Below are 25,056 nucleotides of genomic sequence, written 5' to 3' on the forward strand. Positions count from 1 at the left end.
ACTTATTTTTTAATGGCCGTTTTAGGATTTTACTATTATATGTGGTAGATGCAAAGGGCATTATGACCAAAGATATGAATATTATTTCAGAACGAAACGTTTTTTCACATATCATATTTTCGGTCAGTTTTTGAATCAGTCAAATTATAAACGTCATCTCTCACAGTCCTTACTTCTCAGGTTCAGTCAGATTAAACGTTAATTTACAGAAAATGGCATTGCTGAAAATGTTTGGGAGCTATATAAATATAATGCATTTACTATTATTTTTTGTTACTTTATGGGCTGCCCGTGTTGTTGAAGGTATATATTCCTCCATTTTTACTTAAAACATAATGTTATCACATTTAACGCAATTGTTTTCTTGTTTATCTCTGCACGTTTAACAATTACGTGGCCTTATATGAGGGGAGGATATTATAGATTTTTTTGAATGAAATGTGTATTTACTATATATCTTTAAAACACAATTTAATATTTTACAGCATCTAGAGCTGAATTCGTGACGTGTGGAACTATTTTCAAGTTAATGAACACAGATTTGCGTTTGCGGCTTCATTCACACGATGTGAAATATGGTTCAGGATCAGGTCAACAGTCTGTTACTGCGGTCGACGTTTCAGATGATCACAATAGCCATTGGTTAGTCAGAGCAGCTATGGGTGAAACTTGTAAACGAGGGTAAGTTTATTCTAAAAGATTTGATTGATGACAGAACATATGAGCATATTTTTTTTTGCAACTTTTAACTTCTTGAAAGTCATATTAATTGTTTATAATATTATGGTTTATTTATATAGTCTATGTTCAACATAAATAACACTACCACTATTTCACTTGCCTTGAACATACCAAAAACTAATATCAACAAGATAATTGTGTATATCATAGAATTCTATAGAACAAGAGTAGCTGATTATAAAACTGTATATTTTTTTATTTCAGATCTCCCATAAAATGTAACACTAATATTCGACTGCAACATGTATTTACCAAGAAAAACCTGCATTCGCATTATTTTTCATCACCCTTGTCAGGAAACCAAGAAGTGTCCTGTTACGGAGATGACGACGGTGAGGGTGACAGTGGTGATAATTGGACGGTAGTCTGTAATAATGACTACTGGAGAAGGGACACACCTGTTAAATTGAAGCATGTTGATACTGCAGCGTGAGTAATATTATTCAATTGTAACTGCAAGATATAAGTTATAAATAAGCTAAGCCTGTAAAAGTGAGTCATGTACATATAACTATAATCAACTTTGTCCTTAAAAGAGGATTATATGAATATATATACACATTTTAAGTAGATAACAGGAATAATGCTGCATACTTTTTGAACAAATAATGAAAAAAATCAAAACTAATTATAATGAAACAAATCAAAAACTTGTCTATTTTAATAACAAATTATCATATTACTATTAGAAGCAATTGTCCCCCATACTTTATACACTATTATTGATATTTTTAAACCCCTCAATAAAAATGAATGCATCTATATTAAAAATTTGTGGCTCATAATGTGTGATTAATGTTCTTATGTTGTTGAATGTAAAACTTTGCCTCAGGTATCTGGCGGGTTCAGGCAGAACTTTTGGAAGGCCGATTAGTGGGCAAGGTGAAATAGTTGGTGTTACATCTCAGTATGGAGCTTACACAGACTGGCAAGTTCAAGAAGGACTCTTTGTCCACCCGAGTGACATTCTACCTCATTTGCAGAATGCAATTCACACAGAGTTATAATTTCAAGTTACTTTAATCTAATAGTTTTGTGATTCTGTTGCTTTTATGAAGATTTGGTAGACTCCAAGTATGCATTACTATAAAAGCGTACTAAACCCAGTCCAATCAGCTATTCACCTTTTGACATATGGAACTAGTGATTGCGGTAATGTAATATTTTTATTATCAATTTGATTATTGGCACTAATTGGCCAGTACTATCATTAATTATTTATATATATATATATTATTTATTCATTTGGGGCAAATACCTTAGAATGGAACTATATTTATAATGCATGACAATGTTTTTAATGATAATATATATAAAAAAATTTACTCATTTATGGTATTAAAATGTATGTAAGAAGTCATAAATAAAATAATTTAATGAAATTAGGCAGTTTACATATTTTTTTATTACCCATTTTAAAGTGAACTTGAATGCAATCCACAACAGTTATGTTCCAAGACAACATCAAAAATCTAATAACTGTTTGGACAGGGTAAAGATGCAACGCTCAAGAATCATTGGTAGGGTATAATATTGTGTAAAATTTTGTACATAAATGAGTGAACTAAATATAATAATCTTTCTCTTCATTTCTTTGATTTTGTAATTTATTATTATAGTAAATAGTAAAAACTGCATTTTCTATACACAACTTCTAAGGAGGCAATAAGTGACTTTGTAATTTTTACATTTTAATTACTGGCAATTTTTGGACAATTATGTCTAAAACTCAATACATTTTTTTTTAATTTACACTTATAATTAAAAATAAGTTCCTGGGTATATGAGTTTATATATGAATTGTTCATATCACATATTTGATATTCATGACTGTATACTATAATTATTTTAATGGAATACCTGATTATGTTGAATTTAAAATTAAAAGTGATAAGTTAAAGGCCGTTGTTTGTACTAAAAACTTTATTGTCAAATGTTATGTTACATGAGGTAACACACCCCTTAGAAATGATCAAGTTACAAATGTGTAGTGCTTCAAAAGCATCATAATACTGTCTAGTTTATTTTCAGAAAAAAAGTTGGAAGTTACAAGAATATATCTGAAAACTTGTATTGGATTTACAATAACTTATCAACTAAATGAATAATAAATACATTTTAAAAATATTTGAATAAAGTGAGAGTAGAAAATATTGAATCATCCGTTGCACACTGGGGGGCATAAATTTTGTGATACTACTGAAGCACAAAAATAATGTTTAAAAATAGTTCTAAAACTAAATAAAATGATCAAAATAATCATGTAACTGCTAGCACCCGGCCGCTCAGTCATGGTGCAACTATTTATTTCCTTTAATGGTCAAACTAACAAAAACTAAACTAAAATTTTAATCCTAATATTCAAACATAACATTTAGAATGTGAGGCACTTGAATGTATTTTATATTCTAACAATACAATTTATTGGCATAAGTGTGTAAATATCTTCATTTGAAAAATGACCATAGTCCTATATACTTTTTTAATTGTGTCATAATTTTACCTGTTACAATGTGCAATTTTGGTACAATTGATTAACCTAATATGCACAATTGAAACAAAATATTGACTAACTAATAAATAAGGCAGCTAAGAGTTAAAAGATATCCATTAGGAATTACTGAATTGCTGGCGAACTTGAAGATTTTTTAGCAGAATCTTTAATTTATCTAAATATTATAGAATAAAATACAAAACGATTACAATACATAGGTGCGCAAATTAGCACTTTGGCTACTAAATCTCCTTACAATCAATCTGTGCAGAGTATCAATTCATTTAATTATCATATAAAGATATACTAGGTCCATAGTCAGTTAGTAAGTTGTAGGAGGCTAGCATAGTTTGTTAGCTAGTACGCTGTTAAGTTTTTCTAGTGCATATGTCAAGTTTGTGTACAATTTCTTATCACAGCCATGTTCTTCAATTGTACTGAAGCGGAATGTTCTAAAGTTTTTCTCAACATCTATGTATGTAACAGCTTGCATTAGAGGACAGAGGATAATTTTGGTGTGATCTTGGAAGTTAATCTGAAATAGGAAATTAAGACATTGTTTAATACCCGATAACATAAACATGTGTGTAAATCATTAACCATTTAGAGATAACATATAGCTAACAAAATTATAAAATCGGAAATAATTCAAATGTAGACGATTTACTAAAATTGTTCTATACGCATAAAAATATTATAAAAAAAATAAAATCTCTTAATAAGGTGGGCAGATGTACAAATTGACAACCGAAGGGTAAGTAGTCGCCATCACACATGAGAATTGACGCCAGAACACAACAATACCAGGCAATATCAAGTCAGCATTGCACTAAGCAATATTCAATAAAAGAGGACTATGTAAAAGTAGCTTATTGAATATAGTTAATGGAGATCAAGATTAATCACCATGGAATTTAAATTTATTTACTATTCAGAAATTATTATCGTAATCTATACACATTTAACATTAATGTGAATTCAATTATCTGAGTGTTTACCTGTAAGGTTCCATTAGTAAGGTACATGATGACTGCTAGTGTGGTTCTGAACCACTGGTGCAAGTGTGGCAATCGCGACAGACCATCACTCTCTCTCACTGGTACTGAAGCACCTGTCAAACAAAACAATAATAATCATGGAGTTATGTAGAACACATTAAAATAATAAATTTGTACATTACATATCTATTTGTATTAACAAATAGATAATAACTAACCAGCTTTCATAAGATGTTCTGTCATATATCTTCTAAAGTATGTAAGAAGTTTCATCTTTTTGTCCAGCTCTTGTGGGTATTCCCGCATAGTCATATACTGCTCTTGGCCTTGCCGGTTGATGTAATGTACATTCCTGCAAAAAAATTACATAATTAATTGGGTTACTGCATTAAAAGTTACTCATACTTATTAATTAATATTATTCAAATGATCAACGGAATTCAAAGCATTTTTAGGCTATAACTATGTACGGATTATACAGCGTTGACGGGTCTGATACCGATTTTTTTTTCTGCTTATATTTGCAATCAACCCAAAAGCTATGAGCAAATCTATTCAGTGCTGATGTCATGCGAAGCGGCTTCCCATTGGAGGCCCTACATATATTGCTCAGAACTACTGCCGGTCTTCTAGCTCTAAGATATGATGAAGTTTTAGTTGTCTCACATATTGGTCCATGGAGAGTTGGCGAGCGAGGTCGTTAGATACCGATATGTTCAGTGGTAGTCACGTAATAAGCGATCAAAGATAATATCCATTTTATGTTATGCTACTATGGATTATTGAAAATATATATTTTAAGTGATAAAAATATCTTTTATACTTACACGCCATTAGCGAGCATAATGAGTTTAGTAGTGTCGTTAAACATAACACCAACACTCTCGTCACAGAGCTGGTAGCCGAAACCATACTTGTCGCTGTAGTCGACCCATTTTCCGACCCATACCAAGGGTTGCGCGGCTGGATCGCTCATGTCGTCGTTCAGGCACTCGCGGCGGCATTTTAACTGAATTAAAACATAAAAAATGATCAGTGGGTTCATATATAATAAGCTCAATTAAATACACAATTCCATTGGTGATTATTTAACATTTAATTTATTTATACAATAACACATTAAATATTATATAACATTCTTAGTGTTTATCGATATTCTTAACCGAGCACGACAATAACTCTTCTATTTAAGTAAATCCTACAAAGATTATCATGCTTGAAAAATATATATTAAAACGAGGATGAATGATATATTTTGGGTAAAAGTTGGACGATCCGTAAACAGAATCAGGTATATATGCGGTACACATAGTATCAGATTCCATCCAGTATACATACTAGTAGCTTTCCAATGCGAAAACCCAAGCAAAGGCTTACTTATTAGTCAGATATCAATGTTGAAATTTCCAGGATTAATAAACTGAATATATAATGTTTAGAAACCACAAAATGTTTAAATTATATTAAACTGAGCCAAAATGGCCCCCAGATTAAGTGTTTCATAACCGAAAATCACGGGTTCAAATTGTGCACGCACTACTGAGTTTACATGTGCCTAATTTACTGTTTATAATTCATCTAGTGCTTGGCGGCGTGGAAAAGCCTTCTCAATGGCCTTGTTCACATAGTGAATCGAAACAGAGGGGAAGTGTTAATATTTTATACATATAAATACATATATGTACATATAAAAGCAAAAGCAAACGGTTATGTTGCATTACTATGGCGAACCACATGTCATAGGTGAGAACGCGAAGCGAGGCGTTACCGATAATTGTTCCACGATGGGAAGTCCTTTTGGATATTATGTTTTATTTCTTTTTACGATTAATGACTGAATTACACTACCACACCTGTAATTTTGTTGTCTCTAAAACATTGTCATTGTAAGGAAAGATAAGCAATTTATCAATAATTTACCATAAATGAACATTTATGAATATATATAGTTTTGTAGAAAATTGTACTTTCCTAAAGTTAAGTAAGTCTCGACAGTAAAATCAATATAAAAACAGTAAATTAATGCTAGTTTTTTTAGAGTTTCAATTTTGCGATTATAGGTTTATTGTCCATGTCCATGGTCTTATGCTAGAATTTACCTTGTTAGTAAGCAATGCAGCCAGTTGATCGCGAAGAGCGATGAGATTCTGGCGATGCGAAGTGGGTTCAACAGCACGTGGCTCTGCAGGTGGCGCGCGCTTAACCGGAGAGTCCACGGCCATTATGTTATCTGGAAAATGGTTTAATTTAGAAACCTTTTTTTTTGTATTCGTATTCGGAACAAATTATTAATATGAGGTTTTGTAGTAACTTTGGGATTGTAAATCGAGGCAGTAATCAAATAAAATATCATTCCTTTCATGCACATACATGTTGTGGATTGATCTTCCTCCAGAGGTTTCATCAATGGGTTATAAATATATAGGAATTTCTGTAACATTCCTTATGTTGCAGATGACAATTTATCATTATGTGAACTTTCTGATAATTTGGCCTTTCAGTAAATTATATATCTTTTTCGGTAAATTATATATTCGGTAAAATATCAAAGTGAATACTGACCATTAGCATTAACCTCGTTAAGTGGTCGACGGTGTAATGCAATGCCTTCCAGTTGATCAGTCCTAGGCGCAGTCGTGAGGCAAGATAGGGGCAATGCAGCTGGCATAATGCCAGATGAGAAGAACTCATGTTGCAGCAGCTTGTCCACAGACGGCCGCATGCATGGGTTGGACTGCAGCTGTAGGACTATCATTGATGCTGCTGGTTTACGTAGTGATGATGGGATTCTGTGAATACAATTCAATGAATATGTGTCAAATAAAAAGCAGAAAAAACGTGGTTTGCTATTTATCACTAGATAGAGTAAATTATTTAAAAACACCTCGAGAGCTTTACTAGTACCTAGCCATTGAAAAGTTGCACTGTGTACATTTTTGCTTAATTAGATCAGCTTAAGTGATGGAATCAGTCTCAATTAAATTTACTGAATTTTAGGGTCACGACATTTAGAATATAAATTAACTTTCTAAATTTATTGACATACTGACTGTTAGTCACATACAAATAAAGCTGATATTATGACATGACATGATCATACTTTTTCAGCCTTCAAGTTATGTTTTATTTAACAAAAAATAAATGACTCAATGTTAACAAATACACATAATAAGATTACATTAACAATAAACAACACAAGCAGTATGTAAGCATTGATGAATAGCTGCATATGTAAGTTCATACTCATGGCCAGCCACTTGCCTGCCTTTCCTATTTTCTTGTATAACAAGTGCCACTTTTGTAGTGACCAAGGTGTGATAGTGCCATTATAACTTTCATTAATATCTATCCAGTTGTAAATGATACATAGATAAGACAATTTCAAGATATATTTTGACATGTAATGAAAAGAACAGGAGTCAACTCTACTGGTTATGCTAACATACTACTAATAATGGCATTGTAGTATTAACTGCTTCGTTGGTTTACTGGCTTTTAAGAATGCAGATTTGGAGTCTTGGGTTAAATCTAAGGTTTGGGCAATTATAGGCTCTCTCAGTAGCTGTACCAGATTTGGACGTTGGCAGTATTTATATTGTTGAGCCTTAGAAAGGCCTTGAAGCTATTGTTCTTGCACCTGAACTCTGTTTGGTATCTTTGGATCACACTCTACTGCAATATAAAATCTGCACCGTTGGAAAGTTACTATTAAGTGAGACTGCTGTAGGTGAAATTGATCACAGGTTTATTACCATGACTTGACAATTTTATGCAGCTGCATGAATACATTACAGACAATATGCACGTGTATCCATCACCATAACACATATATGTAAAACCTGTAACGTTGATTGAGAGTGTTATCGGTGATAACAGCCTGCGCGTATCGACTACGTATTGAGTGCCACGGGCCCGCGAAACAAGCTTGTAGAGCTAGGCTTACCCCCTCACTAAGAAATTTAAAAGTATTTATACTCTTTCATCAGATTTTAGCAATAAAAGAAATAATATGTAAGTCTTTGTAAGACTCTCTCCTATTTAAAATACAAAGTTTTATAATAAAAAAATTATAGCTAAATATTATTAAAAGGAGAAATAATTATGAATTACAAATAAGTATAATTTACAAACCTATATTCACACTGCTTTATTCTTTTGTATGTATCCCGAAGCGTGGAAGTCTCAAATGGAGGCTTGCCAACAAGCAGTGTGTACATGATGCAACCTAAGCTCCAGATGTCCACTTCGAACGAGTGTCCTTTCTTAGTCAAAATTTCTGGGGCTATGTAGTTAGGTGTTCCACATAAAGTCTGCTTTCTCTCTCCTAAAAGTAACATTACTGCATAATTTCCCTGTCTTAAGCTTTGGGTTTTAATATAATATAATATACATGTAATGTGGTCTATTTTATGATGATTTACTTGGTGATAGCTCTTGCAAACCCATCTGGGTACATAGCACCTATTCTCATATATTTACTGCCAAAAGGAGCAATATGGCACACATGAATATAAGACATCAGTTACCAAATGGTAGTGACATTTTGACAATGTAAGGAATGGTTAAAATTTCTTACAGAGCTAATGTCTTTTGGCTATTTCATTTCACATTTGGTAATCACTTACCATCAAGTAGCAATATTTGTCAGTCCAGTTCAGTTCTATTTAATACAAACCTACTAGAATAATGTACTATGTCACTACCACTATTAACTAGATTTCTTATACATAAGAAATTTTAATTTTTTGTACAATTTCAATATTAAAATCTATTACTTTATCAATTGTTTTGGAATGATATGTATATGTAATTTTTGAAAGGAAATTTATACTTAGTATGATCGGTTGAAATTTACATTTAATTGAAAATTACTGTTTGTTTTAATAGAAAATCAGTAGCATAGTTAAATAAAAGGTATACCTTCATATTCGATCCTGGCTGCAAGACCGAAATCTCCAATTTTTACATGGAGATCATCATCAAGAAACAGATTACCCAGTTTGAGATCTCTATGGATAATCCTTTTGCTGTGCAAGTACTGCACACCAAGCAGGATTTGGTGCATGTAGAACCTTGTCTCTGGTTCGGATATGGCTTTTCTACGTTTGTGTAACTCCATCATTGACTGTCAATTAAGAACAGTTGATGTTTATTATACAACTTAAATGACAAACTTTTCAAGAGCTCATGATGCGAGCAAAAAATAACAGCAGGAATTTCTCTAGGATAGGAACTGAGAGTTGTCTTAATACTTTAGAGAGTCGGTACAAAATACACAATAGCTAAGTAATTGTTATACAATCTATAAGAATAAACAATCCTAGAAAGTGTTAAGATAACTTATTAATTGTAAAGTTTACTGATTATTAGTTCAAGATAAAGCAATGAACCAATTATTTTTTGATAACTGCAAAATTTAAGTAAGCATTCAACATCTACAATGAAAATTAGTTTCTAGTAATTAGATTTATGAAATTTGGATCAAGGAATTAAAGCATTTATATCAAAAGATAACTACAAAGCTAACATATAATAACAAATTTAGGAAAAGATAATTAATAAGTACTTTAAAACTGGAGTACTTATTTTGTATGACATTTGATATATGTCCATGTATTGTAAAATATAAATTGATTTATTAATACATACCCTTCTTTTGCACAGCTCCAAAATAATATAAATATTAAGTGAATCCTCGAAGAAACTGTGGAAGCCAACGACATGTTTGTGTAACAAGGACCGGTGGATAGAGATCTCCTGTGCCATTTTTTCTTTTTGACTTGATTTTACCATAAGTTTTTTGGAAACAATTTTTCCGGCATATACTTGGTTTGATGCTATATCTTGTATTTCGTAGCATTTTGCAAAACCACCCTTGAATTCGAATAATTGACACTTGTTAGTATTTCTTTAAAAATAATTTAGTAAAACTTTGCAAGAAGTTGAATATTTTAACTCATGTTTATAACGGAATTTTTAAATTTTACTGAGATTGTCTGTTACCAATATTTTGTTAAGTAAACACAGAAATAGTATATTACTATTAAATTAATGATTAATAAAATTACGTTTTAATTAAACCGTTAACCAACGATCATTTTTTTGAAGTTACAGATGCTAACCTCAATAAATCATATGATTTTTTAAATTTTATACGAATATATCTTTGGTAAATCAATAAAGACAATTGATCGTGTCACTACGAAATAATGTTAGAAAAAATTAAACAGTTTTAGAATAAAACTTACCTTTCCAAAGAATCTCAGCCTTTGATATGTACAATTAGTTTGGGGATCGTGTATTATTTCGGGAATTTCTTTCTTTTCATCTTCTTTGATTGACGTCATTATAAATAAGCTTAAAATATAAAGTAAAATAAAATACGACGTTAATAACTGTAAGCAAAGATATTGAAGATTGTTGACAAATTCACAAAGGATATTTCAAACGGCAATCGTTTGAAATGGAGACAGTTGTTATGGATTTTGAAAACGTAAGCCAATGAGAGCGCTCTTTTTATCTATATTGCCAATGTTAAAAATTGTCCAATTATAAAAGTACTACTACACAATTGTGTTATACTCCTTTATATTTTATATGAGTTTTATTAATATATATTGGTAATATCTATAATTTTATTTATAAGGCTGAAATTTAAGTGTCGAAATCAATGGTCCTTTACATTCAATTCATAACATGACGATTGAAAAGTGCTTTTTGCGCCTACTTGAATAAAGAATATACTCCTTTTAAAATGAATATTATTGCACTTAAATGTTAATTCAAATTATAATGTATATTATTTATTTTTTCGTAGGCTTTAAAAGATAAAACTAAATGTGATGAAACAACTTTTTTAGTGATGATATAAAATTAATAGAAAGTTTTTAATTTCTTAAAGTGCTATTATTAATTCCATCAATATATTTCAATAAATATATTTATACCTCTATATTAAATCATTAAAGATTGTATTTGGGTAATAAAAAATATTTTTCTCTATTACTAATATGTCACTGTTTTAAATGAGGGTAATGCTACACATTTTATTGCATTTGAATGCTTACATATTTTGTTTTTATTATTTATCTAACGATTACACACTCTTTAAATAAAGCAGCTTTTGTATATACAATAAAGTAAGATACAGACAATTATATTTTGTTTTAGCAAATAACAGCATTAAGTCAAAAAAAGTTATATACATTAACTCCAAAGGTCAGATTAAACAGTACATAGGAGATTTGAAATGGTGTTTAGTTAAAAAATAATAATTGAGGCATGGAAAAAGTTTATTACGTATTAGTGTACAATACAAGCTGATAATAATTTATCTTGTTGAGCCAGGACTACATCCTGGTAATCATTTGCAACTTTTGTTCGCTAATATAAATCAGTATGTAATTATGTCGCGCTTATGGCTGTAGATAAAACACGATCGTTTGTTTTATTTTCTTATTTAACTCTGATGACTGTTGCGGTGGAGTAATTATTATCGTTTTAGTAAAACTATTTATTTCTTTATACTACATTTTTTAGTGCGATGAATATTTTTTATAATTATTTTTTTATAACAGTAGTCACTATTTTTGCATTTAATTATGGAACTGCTCTACGCACCTGGGTAACAACAGATGAACGTAAGTTAAAAAAAAAAGTTTTTTTTCTTTAGTTGTATATATATATATATATGTGTATTTATGTTTAAAAGATTCATTGCTGTTTTTTCCGGTTTTAATACCTACACGTATTTAATTACTTTTAAAGACGATTTCTTGCTTTATATTAAATTGCTTTTAAAAAAAATATACGTTTTCTGTCCATCGTTTTATAAGCCTTAACGTTTAGTACTTTATATTTTGGTACATAACTTAACTTACTATATTATAAACTGCATTATTATAAAATTTTATAATAATGCAGTTACTTTTGTAGTGATGATTTTTATTCCTTTATTATATTTAGTTAAAATATATTTTTTACTATTACCATAGTCTAAATATTACGTTAACGTAGATAGGATTTTATAGGTAAACATACCAGTTAAAAAAATGAATAAAAATAAAGTTATGTCTATTATTATATATTTATATTAAAGACATCTTGTTAAAGTTAGTGTATTCATCACACATAATTCCTACCCTGGAAGGTGTTTTGTTATGACGTAACGAATATTTATTATTTTTTTATTTTGTTACTCTTAATGATTAATAATTGTTTTTATGCTGATATTCACATTTTGATCATACCTTATCAATTATAAGCCAGTATTTGAAATTGTATACTTAAAGCGTTAATTATGATGCATTAAAAATTCTACCTGACCTTAACATCGTTTATTTTTGATTCCGAAGCGATTTCATTTTAACAAGACACTCTTATTTTCATCATCACAATACATTGCGTGTTAGCACCGACGCTTACTACTGTTCATTGAATATTGCCTAGGTTTATAGGTTGCCTTGGAGACATCTGCCCTAGTAACGTAAACGAAACTGGGTCGAACGATGTTCCTACTATGCACAAAAGTTATTTGCGAATACATTACTTTTGATAACAATGCTTTTATTAGATTTTAAATAAATGTGTTCTTTGCACATTATTTTATTTTGATTCATAATGTATTTGCAATACCTATTTCAATTTCTACAAATTATGACAAGATAGTGCCATATCGTCAGATGGTACGGTTCTACACTTATGCATATTGCAAGAAAATATTATTTGTTTTATTCTATTTTTACGAACTTCATAGGATTATATTTATACGATAAGAATAATTATATCGTTAAAATGTATTAGAAAAAATGAAATCATCAACCAAATGCAATCATTTTGATGAAATTTCGCGCCAAAATTTTGAAATAAGACAGTTAAATATAAATTATCGACATTTCTTAATACTATTAAAGAAATTACACTCGATGGATTCTACTTAACTTATGAAAGCGCTTATACGATTTTTTAAGAACATTTTTAGGAAAGCATTTGGCTTTAATTTTATGATTAGTTTTTTATTTATAAATGTAAAGTCAAGGTGGTACGAGTATCTGTCAATAATACTAAACAAATGTAAAAAATATTCTATAGAGTGAAGATTTATTTTTATTTAGTTTACAGAAATTCAAAATTACATGTGTATATTTTTTAAGTTTAGTTAGAGATTAAAATGACATTACCATCATTACCAGTGAGCCCTTGGTACTCGTGACTATGTCTTAGTTGTAGTGATAAGTTTATTTAGGGCGAAATCAATTGTCCAATATTTACTCAGTAAAAAACTAGGTCACAGCTAATTGTAGTTTTATATCTTTAGCATATTCGATTATAGATAAATACCTAACTATTATTTGGTATACCTAATATTTAATAATATCAATAATTGTAAAATCGTTAAACATTGACATATATAGTTTATAAAAGTAAATAATATATTTTTAACAAGAATAATTAAAGACGGGACGGTATCATAAAATTAGGCACATTGAACAACTTAGACTGTAGGTATTTGTTAACATTCAAAATAAAAAAAATTAACACTAGTTCTAACCAGCCAAGGCTAGTGCATCCGCAAAGCATGTCTAATGTCTATAACATTGACTATTCACAGGGCATTGTCAAACGGTCCGTTTGTCTGCCTGCTAACAACAAAATTCCCTTAAAGCCGTTAGAATTTAATATGACACGGGTAGGAACTAGGAACGTCCAATGATTAGGATTTTATTATCAAAACGTAAAAACACTTACAGCCGTTGAGCCTGTGAGCGTGTGATACTTGACCGTGAGGAAGGAGAGTTCACCTGTGTTTGAGTTCGCATTTGTCAATATAGAGCTTGTATTTATTTTTTTTTTTTTTTTTTTAGAACTACCAACAAAAGATACAATATTTCGTGTACAGCAGTAATTTTTAATAATACATTTCAATTGTTCTTTTACTTACAGGTAATATAATATAGAATTCATATACAGTTTAGTTATTACGATTTAATTAAGAACGACACCATTCCGTGCATCGTGGTCTGGATAGTCATTTGAATATAGTAAAAATAAGTCTTGAAGACTTATTTTTACTATTCCATATTCAAATGTGCTTTTATTAACAATTTTATATTTTTGCTCTATTGAATTACAGTTGAAAATCACATTAGTCCAGACGATCTGAAGGAATTTATTAAATGGAGTGCGAAAAGTAACTCCACGGCAACGACTACGCCTGTCATCGACTACGCTAGCTATGAGGTTTTAAATTATATTTGTGTTATATAATTATGTTTATTTTAAAAACTAATATAGAAACAAATGTTATAATAGTATTTAAAACGGGTCACGAGTCTCGTGAACAAGACATTCGAAGATAATGTCGAAATATCGAGCTCCAACAAATAAAAATAAAAAACATGGTAAATATCCCGTTTTAAATACTGTTAGTAATAAAAATAACCATGTTAATTTAAAATCTTAAATGTTATAATATCTTAATCGAATCAGCGATCTCTTCATTCGCACATTCGGTACTTGCGTTTCACGTCATTTTATTAGATGCATTCAAATGCTACTAATTTTGATGCGAAATTAGTAGAAAATAGCAAAATTGTCTATGGCTAAACTAATTGTGTGAATCGATCGTTTCCTTACCTTTTTAAATGAATAAAGTTGTCAAGGATAGATAAATTCTCTGACTGACTTATTTGAAGACATTTTTAACAGGCTCCGAAAAGACGGAGGTTTGTTACTAACTACTACTATATAACGATTCCTTGAAAACAGCTGCACCGGCTGATTTAAGCTTTGTTCTATTGACATTCCCATTTGGCCTTTTAATTTTTCTTTAAAATATACATTTAAATTAAGTTTTTAGGCAAACGAGAAATACCATTTGAGATATTAAATATACGGTATTTTATAAAGCCATTTAATTTACAACAAAACATATCTGTTTATCCAAATAATGAACAATCGTATTAGTAGTTCGAATCCGGAAAAAACAAACAAACAAAACTTCCTCCTTTATTATTATTAGTATAGTGTACATTATTGGTATGCTGATTGCGAGTTTTATCACCTAACGTTGTCTGTTATATGAGTGTATGCGATTTTTGTTATTGTTTTTCACCACGTCCGCGTACATACTTTATGATTTAGATTTCATGATATAAGAAAAAATGTTATTTACTTCCAATTTTCATATATTTCCATGTATTGAGTCCGGAAGCTGCATTATTACTTATTCCTTCTACTTTTCACCACAAGGATAATTGATTAAATTGATTCATTTAATTATGTCAACTTAGTCGTGTGACTTTGTGCTCGCCCGTCTGGGTAGGTACCATTCACTCGTCAGATATTCTACCACCAAACCACAATACTTAGTAAATTATTGTGTTCCGGTTTAAAGGTGAGTGAGGTAGTATAACTACAGGTACAAGACACATACTATCTTAGCTCCCAAAGTTGGTGGAGCATTGGTTAATATTTCTTCCAGTGATAATTTATATGGGCATTGGTGGTTATCATCATGGCCCTTTTTTCCCATCCGCCTACCTACATATGCATATAAAAAAGATTATATCGCTGTTAGAATTATTTGACGGTAAAAAATATATTAGTTTCCATCAAAACAAGGGTTCCTGGCGTGAGCGACATATCTTTTTTTCAACATATTTTTTTCAGGGAACATGAAAAAACTATGTTAAAAAACATGATTTTCTAAATGAGTGTAAAATAAATTAATCTTTAAAGAAATTACATAAAAATTTGGCCAACATAATCAAATGCTAGAGACAAAATCAGAATCAAAATCAGGTCGAAATGACCGTTCGGGACTAGAAGTAAACAGTGGGGACAGATTAAAGCAATCCATAAATATAAACCAATGTATAAAAATATAACAATGAATAATTCTTTGTTTATTTTTTCCGGATGCATTCATAGATCATTCATACAATTGATTAAAATTATGTACAGTTGTTGTTAACACTTGCATGATGGCTTCTGGCAGAGTTGAGAATACCATTAAATACCTTTTTTTTTAAAGACATTTAATGGCCCATAAAAAAATTTACATAGCCTATAAAAAAGTTGCGTGAATTAAAGAAAATAACTAAAAATAAATTTGAACAATCTTGTATTAAACTGTATATAATAGAAAGAGACAAAGAGAAAGAAAGGAGAGGGGAAGACGTAACGGTTCCTGCCAGTACACTTTATTCAGTTCCACTCTACGTAAGCAGCGTAAATGAACTTATTCAAAAAACAATTAAAATGACATATAGGTCTTTTTTAATGCAAATGGCTATCATTGATATTTATCTATCTGAGTGTTCTTCTAGGAAACTACGTCTATCCTTCCTGTTCCTGATTTAGTCGACTGCTTCGGCTTAGGTTCACTAACACGACAAATATGGCTTTTCAACATGCGCCCCGACTCATCTGATGATGTCAATACACACTTCTACTTTTCTTCTCGTCGCAAGCCTGGCAGGGTTCAGGTAAGATATTGAAAGATTTTTGATTCCTCATATTTTTTTATATCAGTTTTTTTATCAAAACTAGCTCAATAATAACTTAATTCAGTAACGTCCCAGAGTTTTGGGGTAAAATCCCGAATGGGCCAGTAATAGCCCGTAGTTGGGAATTTAAAACATATGTATAACATATTAATATATTAAGAAAATATTATAAGCATTTAGAAAATTATTACTCAACATTGTAATATATGCTGCACATTAAATATATGTAGAATCATAGGCATGTATACATAACAGGTTATTCCAATGCTAGTCAGCATTAATAACTAGAATGATATTGTCTGCAAACTTCGATCGAATTATGAAATTACTTAATTATAGTTTAAAGAAATGAAAATAACAATGAACTCCTGGTACTAAAAAAAACACGAACAACTAGCATAGCGTAATTTATTTACAATTGTTTGGCATAATTTCTGCTGTTCACAAAGATTTCGAAATAAATGACTACAAAAGAACTATTTTCAATATAGGTCTTTGCTGGATCCCAATTTGGTCTCGAATGGGTGGACTTCGACCCGGATAGAAGAACCATATTGATCGTTCATGGATTTATGAGTCACAGTAATGCGTCTTGGGTACTTGAGATGACGGGCGCTTTTCTTGAATGGGTATTTATAGTTAAACATTATTATTTTTTAAATTGTACAACCTTGTGTCTTATAACCAATTTATCTTTTATTCAACGTCATAATTATTAATTATTATGAATTATCATCAATTATATTCTGAACCCACCCTAAAGCTATTATTTATATAAATAGAATATCAATTACTTTTAGGACATAAATAAGATCAAGCAATAATACGTTATTGAACTATTTTTATGATGACAAAGACCAATGCAGAGAGAATAATTGTAAAATTAATTAATACAAGAGCATGCAACCATTTTCAGCGAATGCCAATTAAAAAATCTTGTAATTAAATAATATTTATTACTTGACTCATTGCAAACATTTAATATAATATTAAATAATGTCTTATTTACCTAATGAAACACCAATAATTATCACTCTTAATTATTATTAACCTATATCATTTCGCTCTCGAAAGTGCGTCTGTTCTACTTAAATTAATTAGTTTTTAATAAAATAAATAACAAATTTTTTCCTATTATTTTGTCCTGACTTTACTCTTAGTCGTCTGACGCACACTAAGACACTACACGCACGAGGGTCACTCATACTAATGCACGCCGGTAATAATTTAACGTGGAACGTACTTCTCGAGTGAATAGACCTATACCATAAAAATATTGAGTTAGCGTAACCTAATATTTAATGATAGTCGACCTAAGTCACGATTATTAATAATAGATAGCTGAGGCTTTAATTTATTTTCTGAAAATTGGATTTTTATGACTATTTGTATTTTTAAGGCTGACGTGAATGTTATAGCCGTGGATTGGAGTAAGGGCGGTAATACTTGGAAATATTGGCGAGCTGTTGCCAATACACGACGAGTTGGTTCTGACGTTACTGGGTACTGAAGTATATCTAAGCCTATCTATTTATAATATTTAAAAGTAAACTTCTTCTATCTCCAGACCCGCTGATACGAGGAGCTGCCTGAACTTTACGATACGATACGATCAAACGTCTGAAGATTTTGAGAGTTTAAGGCAACTCAATTTATTTCTTCTATGAGTCAAATTTATAGAAATTTTATTTAGTTTTTATATTTTTAATTGATGCTCGAAGAAATTTGAGATTTAGTTCAACCTTACAACGCGACTGATTCTTCTTGAATAAATAATGATTAAGAATATTCCCTACTGTTAAAACCTTATATTTAAAAAAAAATAAGGTGCATTATTAAATTTCTCAGTTCTTAATCCCATTACGATTTTGTTTTAAAACGGGAATGAAAATATTAATATCGTTGTCAGTTTTATGAAGCAACTCATGTCAGCAACTGGAGCCAAAGTGAAGGATTTTCACTTCGTCGGTCACAGTCTTGGAGCTCACATTGCATCTTACGTCTCCTATCATATTGGCAAAGTTTCTAGGATCACCGGTAAATATATTAGAAAATAGTATGTCCACAATTTATTAAATGTAGATTAGCTATCATTTTAAGTGTTTTGTAACGTACGTGATATTGACGTTATAATCTAGCTAGCTTTAAAAAACTCTCTTAAAATGAAAATATTCAAAAATGTTAAAAAAAATTGGATAATATTTTCTCAAGCTAATTTTGGCATTTTTCCTGTTTTTCAATAATTTAATGAAATTGAAATTGTACTTAAAATGTTTTAAACTTTACAATCTATTAAAATTTTAGGCTTAGATCCAGCGCAGCCATGTTTTCGGACATCAAATCGTGTTGAGCGTTTAGACGATACGGATGCAGATTTTGTTGACGTTATTCACACAAATGGGAGACTGTTGCAGAAGATTGGTTTTGGATTACCTGATCCTATTGGTAATTATAATTACTGTTTAATAAAAAAATATTAGGTCAACAGTATTCCCCTTACGTAGGTTCTGGACCCGGGAACTCATTGAAAATCAGATTCATTTTAATGATTACGCTTTTATTATTTTGTATTTGTTTGTTTAATATTTCTAGACGCCCGATATATATGGCCTTTTGTACACGGACTGAAAACTGTTGAAATATTTCCAATTTTTTTTGGGACACCAGATTCATTTTAATGATTACGCTTTTATTATTTTGTATTTGTTTGTTTAATATTTCTAGACGCCCGATATATATGGCCTTTTGTACACGGACTGAAAACTGTTGAAATATTTCCAATTTTTTTTGGGACACCAAATTTCATAAGCAATTTTATTCATTTAAATACCCAAGATATGCACGAAAGTCTATGTTATTGGGTACAATATGTTAATCATGATGACGTGTATTCAGGTCACGCGGACTTTTATCCCAATGGTGGTATGAAACAGCCGGGATGTGGAAACAAGACAAATTCAATTTGGGCACGATTGTTACCAATTTCGCCGTCTAGTAAGTTTTATTTTTAATTAATAGTAACATTATGCATAACTTTTCCTTTGTAATTATAGTAGAAATTGGTTGTGAAACTAGCTATTAGCATGCAGTTTTGCAGCGGAACTCATAATGGCGGATATCGGGAGCATCGCGTGCAAAACATTTCATTTCAGGCACAAACTTATATTAAATCCTTAACACTATTTTGCCATAACAGTACTATTAGGATGAAAATACCTTCGCCGAGAAGAGAGAGGACTGAATTAATTTATGAAGAGCTCTTTTGTAAAATTGAAATTAATAACAGTGACTATGAGTGTATTGATTGGTATTTAATTCGCATTATATACCGGTAATAACTTTATATAGTATATATATTACTTACCAAAAAATGATGGTAACAAAAAATTGGTAGAGGTTTATGTAGGCTATTCAAGTTTTCTATCGCCAAACATCAATAATTTTTAGTGTAGTACGTGAGTTTTATTTGTATATGATACTCGTAATCTAAAAATTGGATTGAATTTAGAACTACAACAAGCGATCTGCAGCCACGGCCGTGCTTATCTTCTCTTCACGGAATCTTTGATCAACAATAATTGCACTTTTCAAGCTCACCAATGGAATTTAACTTACGAAGGGTGAGTGAAAGTTCTTTTATACAATTTCTTTGGAATCGCCTAAAATGTCTCCTGTGAAGGGTATTTCAGCAGGTTGATTATGTGCTAGAGATTAGAAGTTTGTGTTATGAAAAAATATTTCGGATTAAATACCTCCATACTGCTATATATACGGTCGATTTTTTTGTAAAGGTAGTTTAAAAAATAAAAATAGTGACATAAAAGTTATGGTCATTAAAGGGATTTACAATTATAGTTAACCAATAAAAAGGTTTATAGCAAAGTTTGCTGTTTGGCATACATGCCGGTCTTACTCCCAAGGTGCTAATAGATGTTAAACATCGTTCCCATTTTTTTTTAAATTATTATTTCATAGAGTCAATGCGAGTCTGCTAGCTGCTTGTAACAGATTGTCATCTCCATGTTCTGCGATGGGCATCCAAGCAGTGGGTGGGTCAGGACAACCACGAGCTCGAGGAGGTTACTTCGTGTTGACGTCAGAAAAAGAGCCTTACTGTCGTAAGTATTTCGATAACATATATTATTAAATAAAAATCGTTTTAAATGGAAATCGGATCAATTGCTAATGATTAATGACTATTCATCAACTGCGTTAAATATTAACTATTCCTTACACTGTGAATGGGCCATGGGAACTAAGATGTTGTGTCTCTTGTGCCTGTAGTAACTCTGACTTTTCGTTAATTTCGAAAAATAACAATTCAGGGTATTTCTGTTATGTGGTAAAATAACTAATAAGTCCTTGCACCAGTAATACATTGACGGCTTTACATAGCAATGTTGTTTAGCGGGTGATTAGTTGAACAAAGTTGTGTCTTCTTCTTTTGGATGTAAATTAATGATGACAGTAAGAGATAAACCAATGTTTAACTAAACAGTCTTCAAACATCACACAGTCTCAAATCATTGAGGGAGACAGTTTTTTGTCCGTTTATAAGATTTGATATCTAATTTATTTTTTATTTATATCAAACCCGCGAGTCAAACTCATAAATGATTTTATTATCTTGGCCATACTTGATTTTTTTCCATTTAACCTCTTTTAAATAATGCTAGTCGCAGGTCTCTGAACGTGGGTCTACAATTGACTGTTGAGCTCCATGGCGCAGGATTCACATCCTAGTGTAATCTCGTAAAGTTTATTTAGTCAAAATTTCACAATGAATGGGCTTTCTAAGAGAATAATATGTTTATCAAATCATACAAAAAATCACGAGATTAGCGCGTAGAAACAATAAAAAATTTCAGTTATATATAATATAGATATATTTTTTTCCGCATTGGAACAGCGTGGTGGAATATGCTCAAACCTTCTCCTCAAAGGGAGAGAAGGCCTTAGCCCAGTAGTGGAAAATTTACAGTTTGCTAATGTAGCATTAGCAGCCCGTAAATGTCCCACTGCTGGGATAAAGGCCTCCTCTCCCTTTGAGGAGAAGGTTTGGAGCATATTCCACCACGCTGCTCCAATGCGGGTTGACGGAATACACATGTGGCAGAATTTCGTTGAAATTAGACACATGCAGGTTTCCTCACGATGTTTTCCTTCACCGCCGAGCACGAGATGAATTATAAACACAAATTAAGCACATGAAATTTCAGTGGTGCCTGCCTGGGTTTGAACCCGAAATCATCGGTTAAGATGCACGCGTTCTAGCCACTGGGCCATCTCGGCTCGTATTGCTAATGTAACGCTAATGTAAAATATTTATTTCACCAGAGGACGATCTTCTCCATCCATTGTCAGACTTATTACGTGATCTACGTCAAGGATTCCGTCTTGATCGGTCGCAAAAAGCAATACCGAAGGTAACACCAGCCTACGCTGACCCTGATCTTGAAGATGTTACTACAACAACTGCTAAGAGTTGGTTACAGAAATTGTTGAGTTTTGGTTAATATCTGTTTCTGCTACAATATCATTTGAAAACTATAATTTGTAAGAAATGCATCTACTAATTTATTTTAGACTTTAGTTTTAAAAATAATTTTAATTTATTCTATCAATTTGTTTGGATTACATAAACGATCTCTGCAATGCTATCTTTAACGCTGTTATGTTTGTATTGTAATTGTTTTCGAATTTTGTTCTAATTTTCTACTAAATAAAGTGTTTTTAGTAAACAATTATTTTTAATTTTGGATGCTAACAATCCATCAAAAATACTAATTATTTGAGTGCAAATTCGGAGCATGCATTCACTGAATTGTGTTCATATTCAATATCCGATACCTACCAGATTCTATATCAATTTCAAATGTATAAAAAAGTCCTGTTCGGGCACAAACAACACAAGAAGTAAAGAAAAACATCAGGTTTCCGTCTCTGCAAAGCTAATTCATGTCCTTGGGCAAGGTGTTCGCTTCTATAATAAAAATCATCAAATAAATTTAGTTTTGCCAATTAATAAATTTCAATCACTAATTCAGATGATACATAGAAGATGATTTGTCGATGTTCATACGGTATAAGTAATAATTCAATTATTGTATTTCATATATAATATACGTAACTGATTGTCGGATAAGGGTAAATGCTGTTTTATGCTATCTTGGTAGAATCTACATTCCGAACCGGTCGTAGCATTCAATTAAATTTAATCCTGTAAAAAGATTTAAAGTGCTCGCAAGAGCCTACTCGAATGAAGTATATTTTGATTTGATAAAATTTTCACATTATTTTGGGATAAAGTAGATACATATTTTATATAAAAGAAAACACACTTTTTGGGTAAAAATAAAGAAAGGACTTTTCTGAGAAGCAGATACATATTTTCTATAAAAGAAAACAGACTTTTTGGTTAATAATAAAGAAAGGACTTTTCTGAGAACATTATTTATTAAACGAATAATGCATCGCAATAATCGCAGAAGTAAAAGCTCATAAAAAAAAGTTAGCTTCGATGTAGTATTTATATTTATTAGGGTCCAGCTATGAGACCATATATATCTGATGTGAGATTACTAGTTTTTAATATTAATTGTAGATTCAATGTTTCATTATATTAAATGTATTATGTAGTTCCTGTAATGGAAGCTTTTAGTTAAATTAGATGTGAAATTAAATATTATAATGACAGTGACAATAGATTACTGTGTAATAATGAAAGGGCTCACTTTGAGTGATTGACAAAATGAGCGTATACCGTTGCTTGATTAAAAGATTACTGTTTTTTGGACGAAATAGTGGAGTTCACGGCTTAAAGTATGTCTTTGAAGAACAAGGGACAAAATTGAGCAGGTGAATACTTTTTAATTTTTTGTAAAAATTTTATGGACAATATTTATAATTAATATATATATAATAAAATTGGCATATTTCTAGAAACTGTAATTTTTTCTGCCTTGGATAAGTTAAAGGTCCAAGTATGTAATTACTCCGCTAACCGAACATAAACTTAAAAACTAAGTCAGCCAAGTCAAGTAATCATTTGCAACAAATAATTTTAGGAAATTTATAAATGAGAAATTGACTTTATTTATTACGACCTTAACCTTCTTTTTTAATCTCTTCTCATTAGCGCTTTGCTCGCTAGTACTGGATATTAACAGAGCTGAATATTGTATATAGATAAACGTATATTAGAAATGCTTACACCCTATCTCTAGGCTATATTTCAAAAAGTTACGAGTATGCCAATAATATAAACGTTTTACATAACAATAAAACGGTTATTATGTGCCGAAAGAAAACACAGCATCGCATTATGAAGAAGCAGTGTTAACTCACCTTTATATTTTTACTTACGCCTGTGTGTTTTAAGCTGAATCACATTAACCCTTTGCCTTATTTGTATGCTCTGTCACCGCAAGGCGGGAACCGGCCTGTCAAAGTCATTGGAGTATTCACCAGGAAGAGCGTTCCTGCGATGCTGTGTTTTCTTTCGGCACATAATAACCGTTTTATTGTTATGTAAAACGTTTATATTATGTGCCTTGTGGAAAACACAGCATCGCATTATGAAGACGACGTGTTTGATATCTGCTGGTGACAAATAAACACACGCAATGTTGAGTTAAGCAGAATAATTAATGTGTTAAAAATTACATGTCTCGAACATAAGAGTAGATACTAATAAAACCTACAGTCAGTCTTATTATCTTCATTAAATAAAAAATAAATAAATAAAAGAAATAACTTTTATTAATTATTATTTGCTATCCTCCTGCAAATAAAATTCCAATATCTGACTCTATCTTATTTCTACAATATTAGGAATATACCTAATTTAGTCAATTTCTATTCAATGCAATTGTAGAAATTTGACCCAAACAAAAACAAAAGAAAAAATAATAATAATTAATTAAAAACAGAATAGTCTTTATCTATTATTACAAATAATAAAAAACAACATAATAAATTCTCTGCAACAATTAAAGATAAAAAACATTAACTATAAAATTTAACATACAAAGCCTCCGAAGCAGAATCTAAATTTTAATTATATAATGCCTTATAAATCTACTTGAGATCAAAACAATCACAATGAAGTCATCACATTAAATAGTTTTAAAATTATCAAATAAATTATAATCATATTCGCGTTCCTGTGTATCAATCTCTCGGCAATAATGCTTTCTTAGAGTATTTATAGCTTTCCAATTACCTCTTTCTAAAATTTCCTCTACGGGCCTATTCTCTAGCCAAGCCAAAGAAGCTACTGCTGATCGACATGAACCAGGTGAGGCATCAATTC

At 30.9% G+C, this 25,056-nt stretch overlaps 3 protein-coding genes across 4 annotated transcripts; 2 read left to right on the forward strand and 1 right to left on the reverse strand.

Annotated features, from left to right (window-relative positions):
• Positions 1-157: 157 nt before the first annotated feature.
• Positions 158-2,806, forward strand: LOC125071169 (stromal cell-derived factor 2). The gene is made up of 4 exons (XM_047681276.1): positions 158-303; positions 486-681; positions 946-1,170; positions 1,574-2,806. Exons 1-4 carry the CDS (start codon positions 213-215, stop codon positions 1,746-1,748), a joined length of 687 nt encoding a protein of 228 aa, XP_047537232.1. The 5' UTR covers positions 158-212; the 3' UTR covers positions 1,749-2,806.
• LOC125071147 (serine/threonine-protein kinase polo) lies at positions 2,780-12,581 on the reverse strand. Of its 2 annotated transcripts, none has more exons than XM_047681243.1 (11): positions 12,559-12,581; positions 10,482-10,590; positions 9,883-10,107; positions 9,154-9,358; positions 8,365-8,557; positions 6,796-7,022; positions 6,333-6,463; positions 5,061-5,242; positions 4,452-4,585; positions 4,234-4,346; positions 2,780-3,770 (listed from the first exon to the last, which is right to left on the reverse strand). In XM_047681243.1, the coding sequence occupies exons 1-11, from the start codon at positions 12,564-12,566 to the stop codon at positions 3,576-3,578; spliced, it is 1,722 nt and encodes a 573-aa protein (XP_047537199.1). In that variant the 5' UTR covers positions 12,567-12,581; the 3' UTR covers positions 2,780-3,575. The 2 variants fall into 2 exon arrangements, with proteins under 2 accessions (XP_047537199.1, XP_047537208.1); XM_047681252.1 differs by having other exon boundaries at positions 12,554-12,572.
• LOC125071160 (pancreatic triacylglycerol lipase-like) lies at positions 10,590-22,454 on the forward strand. Its single transcript, XM_047681265.1, has 11 exons — positions 10,590-11,873; positions 14,366-14,472; positions 16,563-16,721; positions 17,234-17,371; positions 18,142-18,245; positions 18,652-18,779; positions 19,047-19,187; positions 19,638-19,736; positions 20,251-20,362; positions 20,718-20,860; positions 22,080-22,454. The coding sequence occupies exons 1-11, from the start codon at positions 11,777-11,779 to the stop codon at positions 22,256-22,258; spliced, it is 1,407 nt and encodes a 468-aa protein (XP_047537221.1). The 5' UTR covers positions 10,590-11,776; the 3' UTR covers positions 22,259-22,454.
• Positions 22,455-25,056: the final 2,602 nt, after the last annotated feature.

The sequence above is a fragment of the Vanessa atalanta genome, chromosome 2 (assembly GCF_905147765.1).
Source record: "Vanessa atalanta chromosome 2, ilVanAtal1.2, whole genome shotgun sequence".
NCBI classification, from domain to species: Eukaryota; Metazoa; Arthropoda; class Insecta; order Lepidoptera; family Nymphalidae; genus Vanessa; species Vanessa atalanta.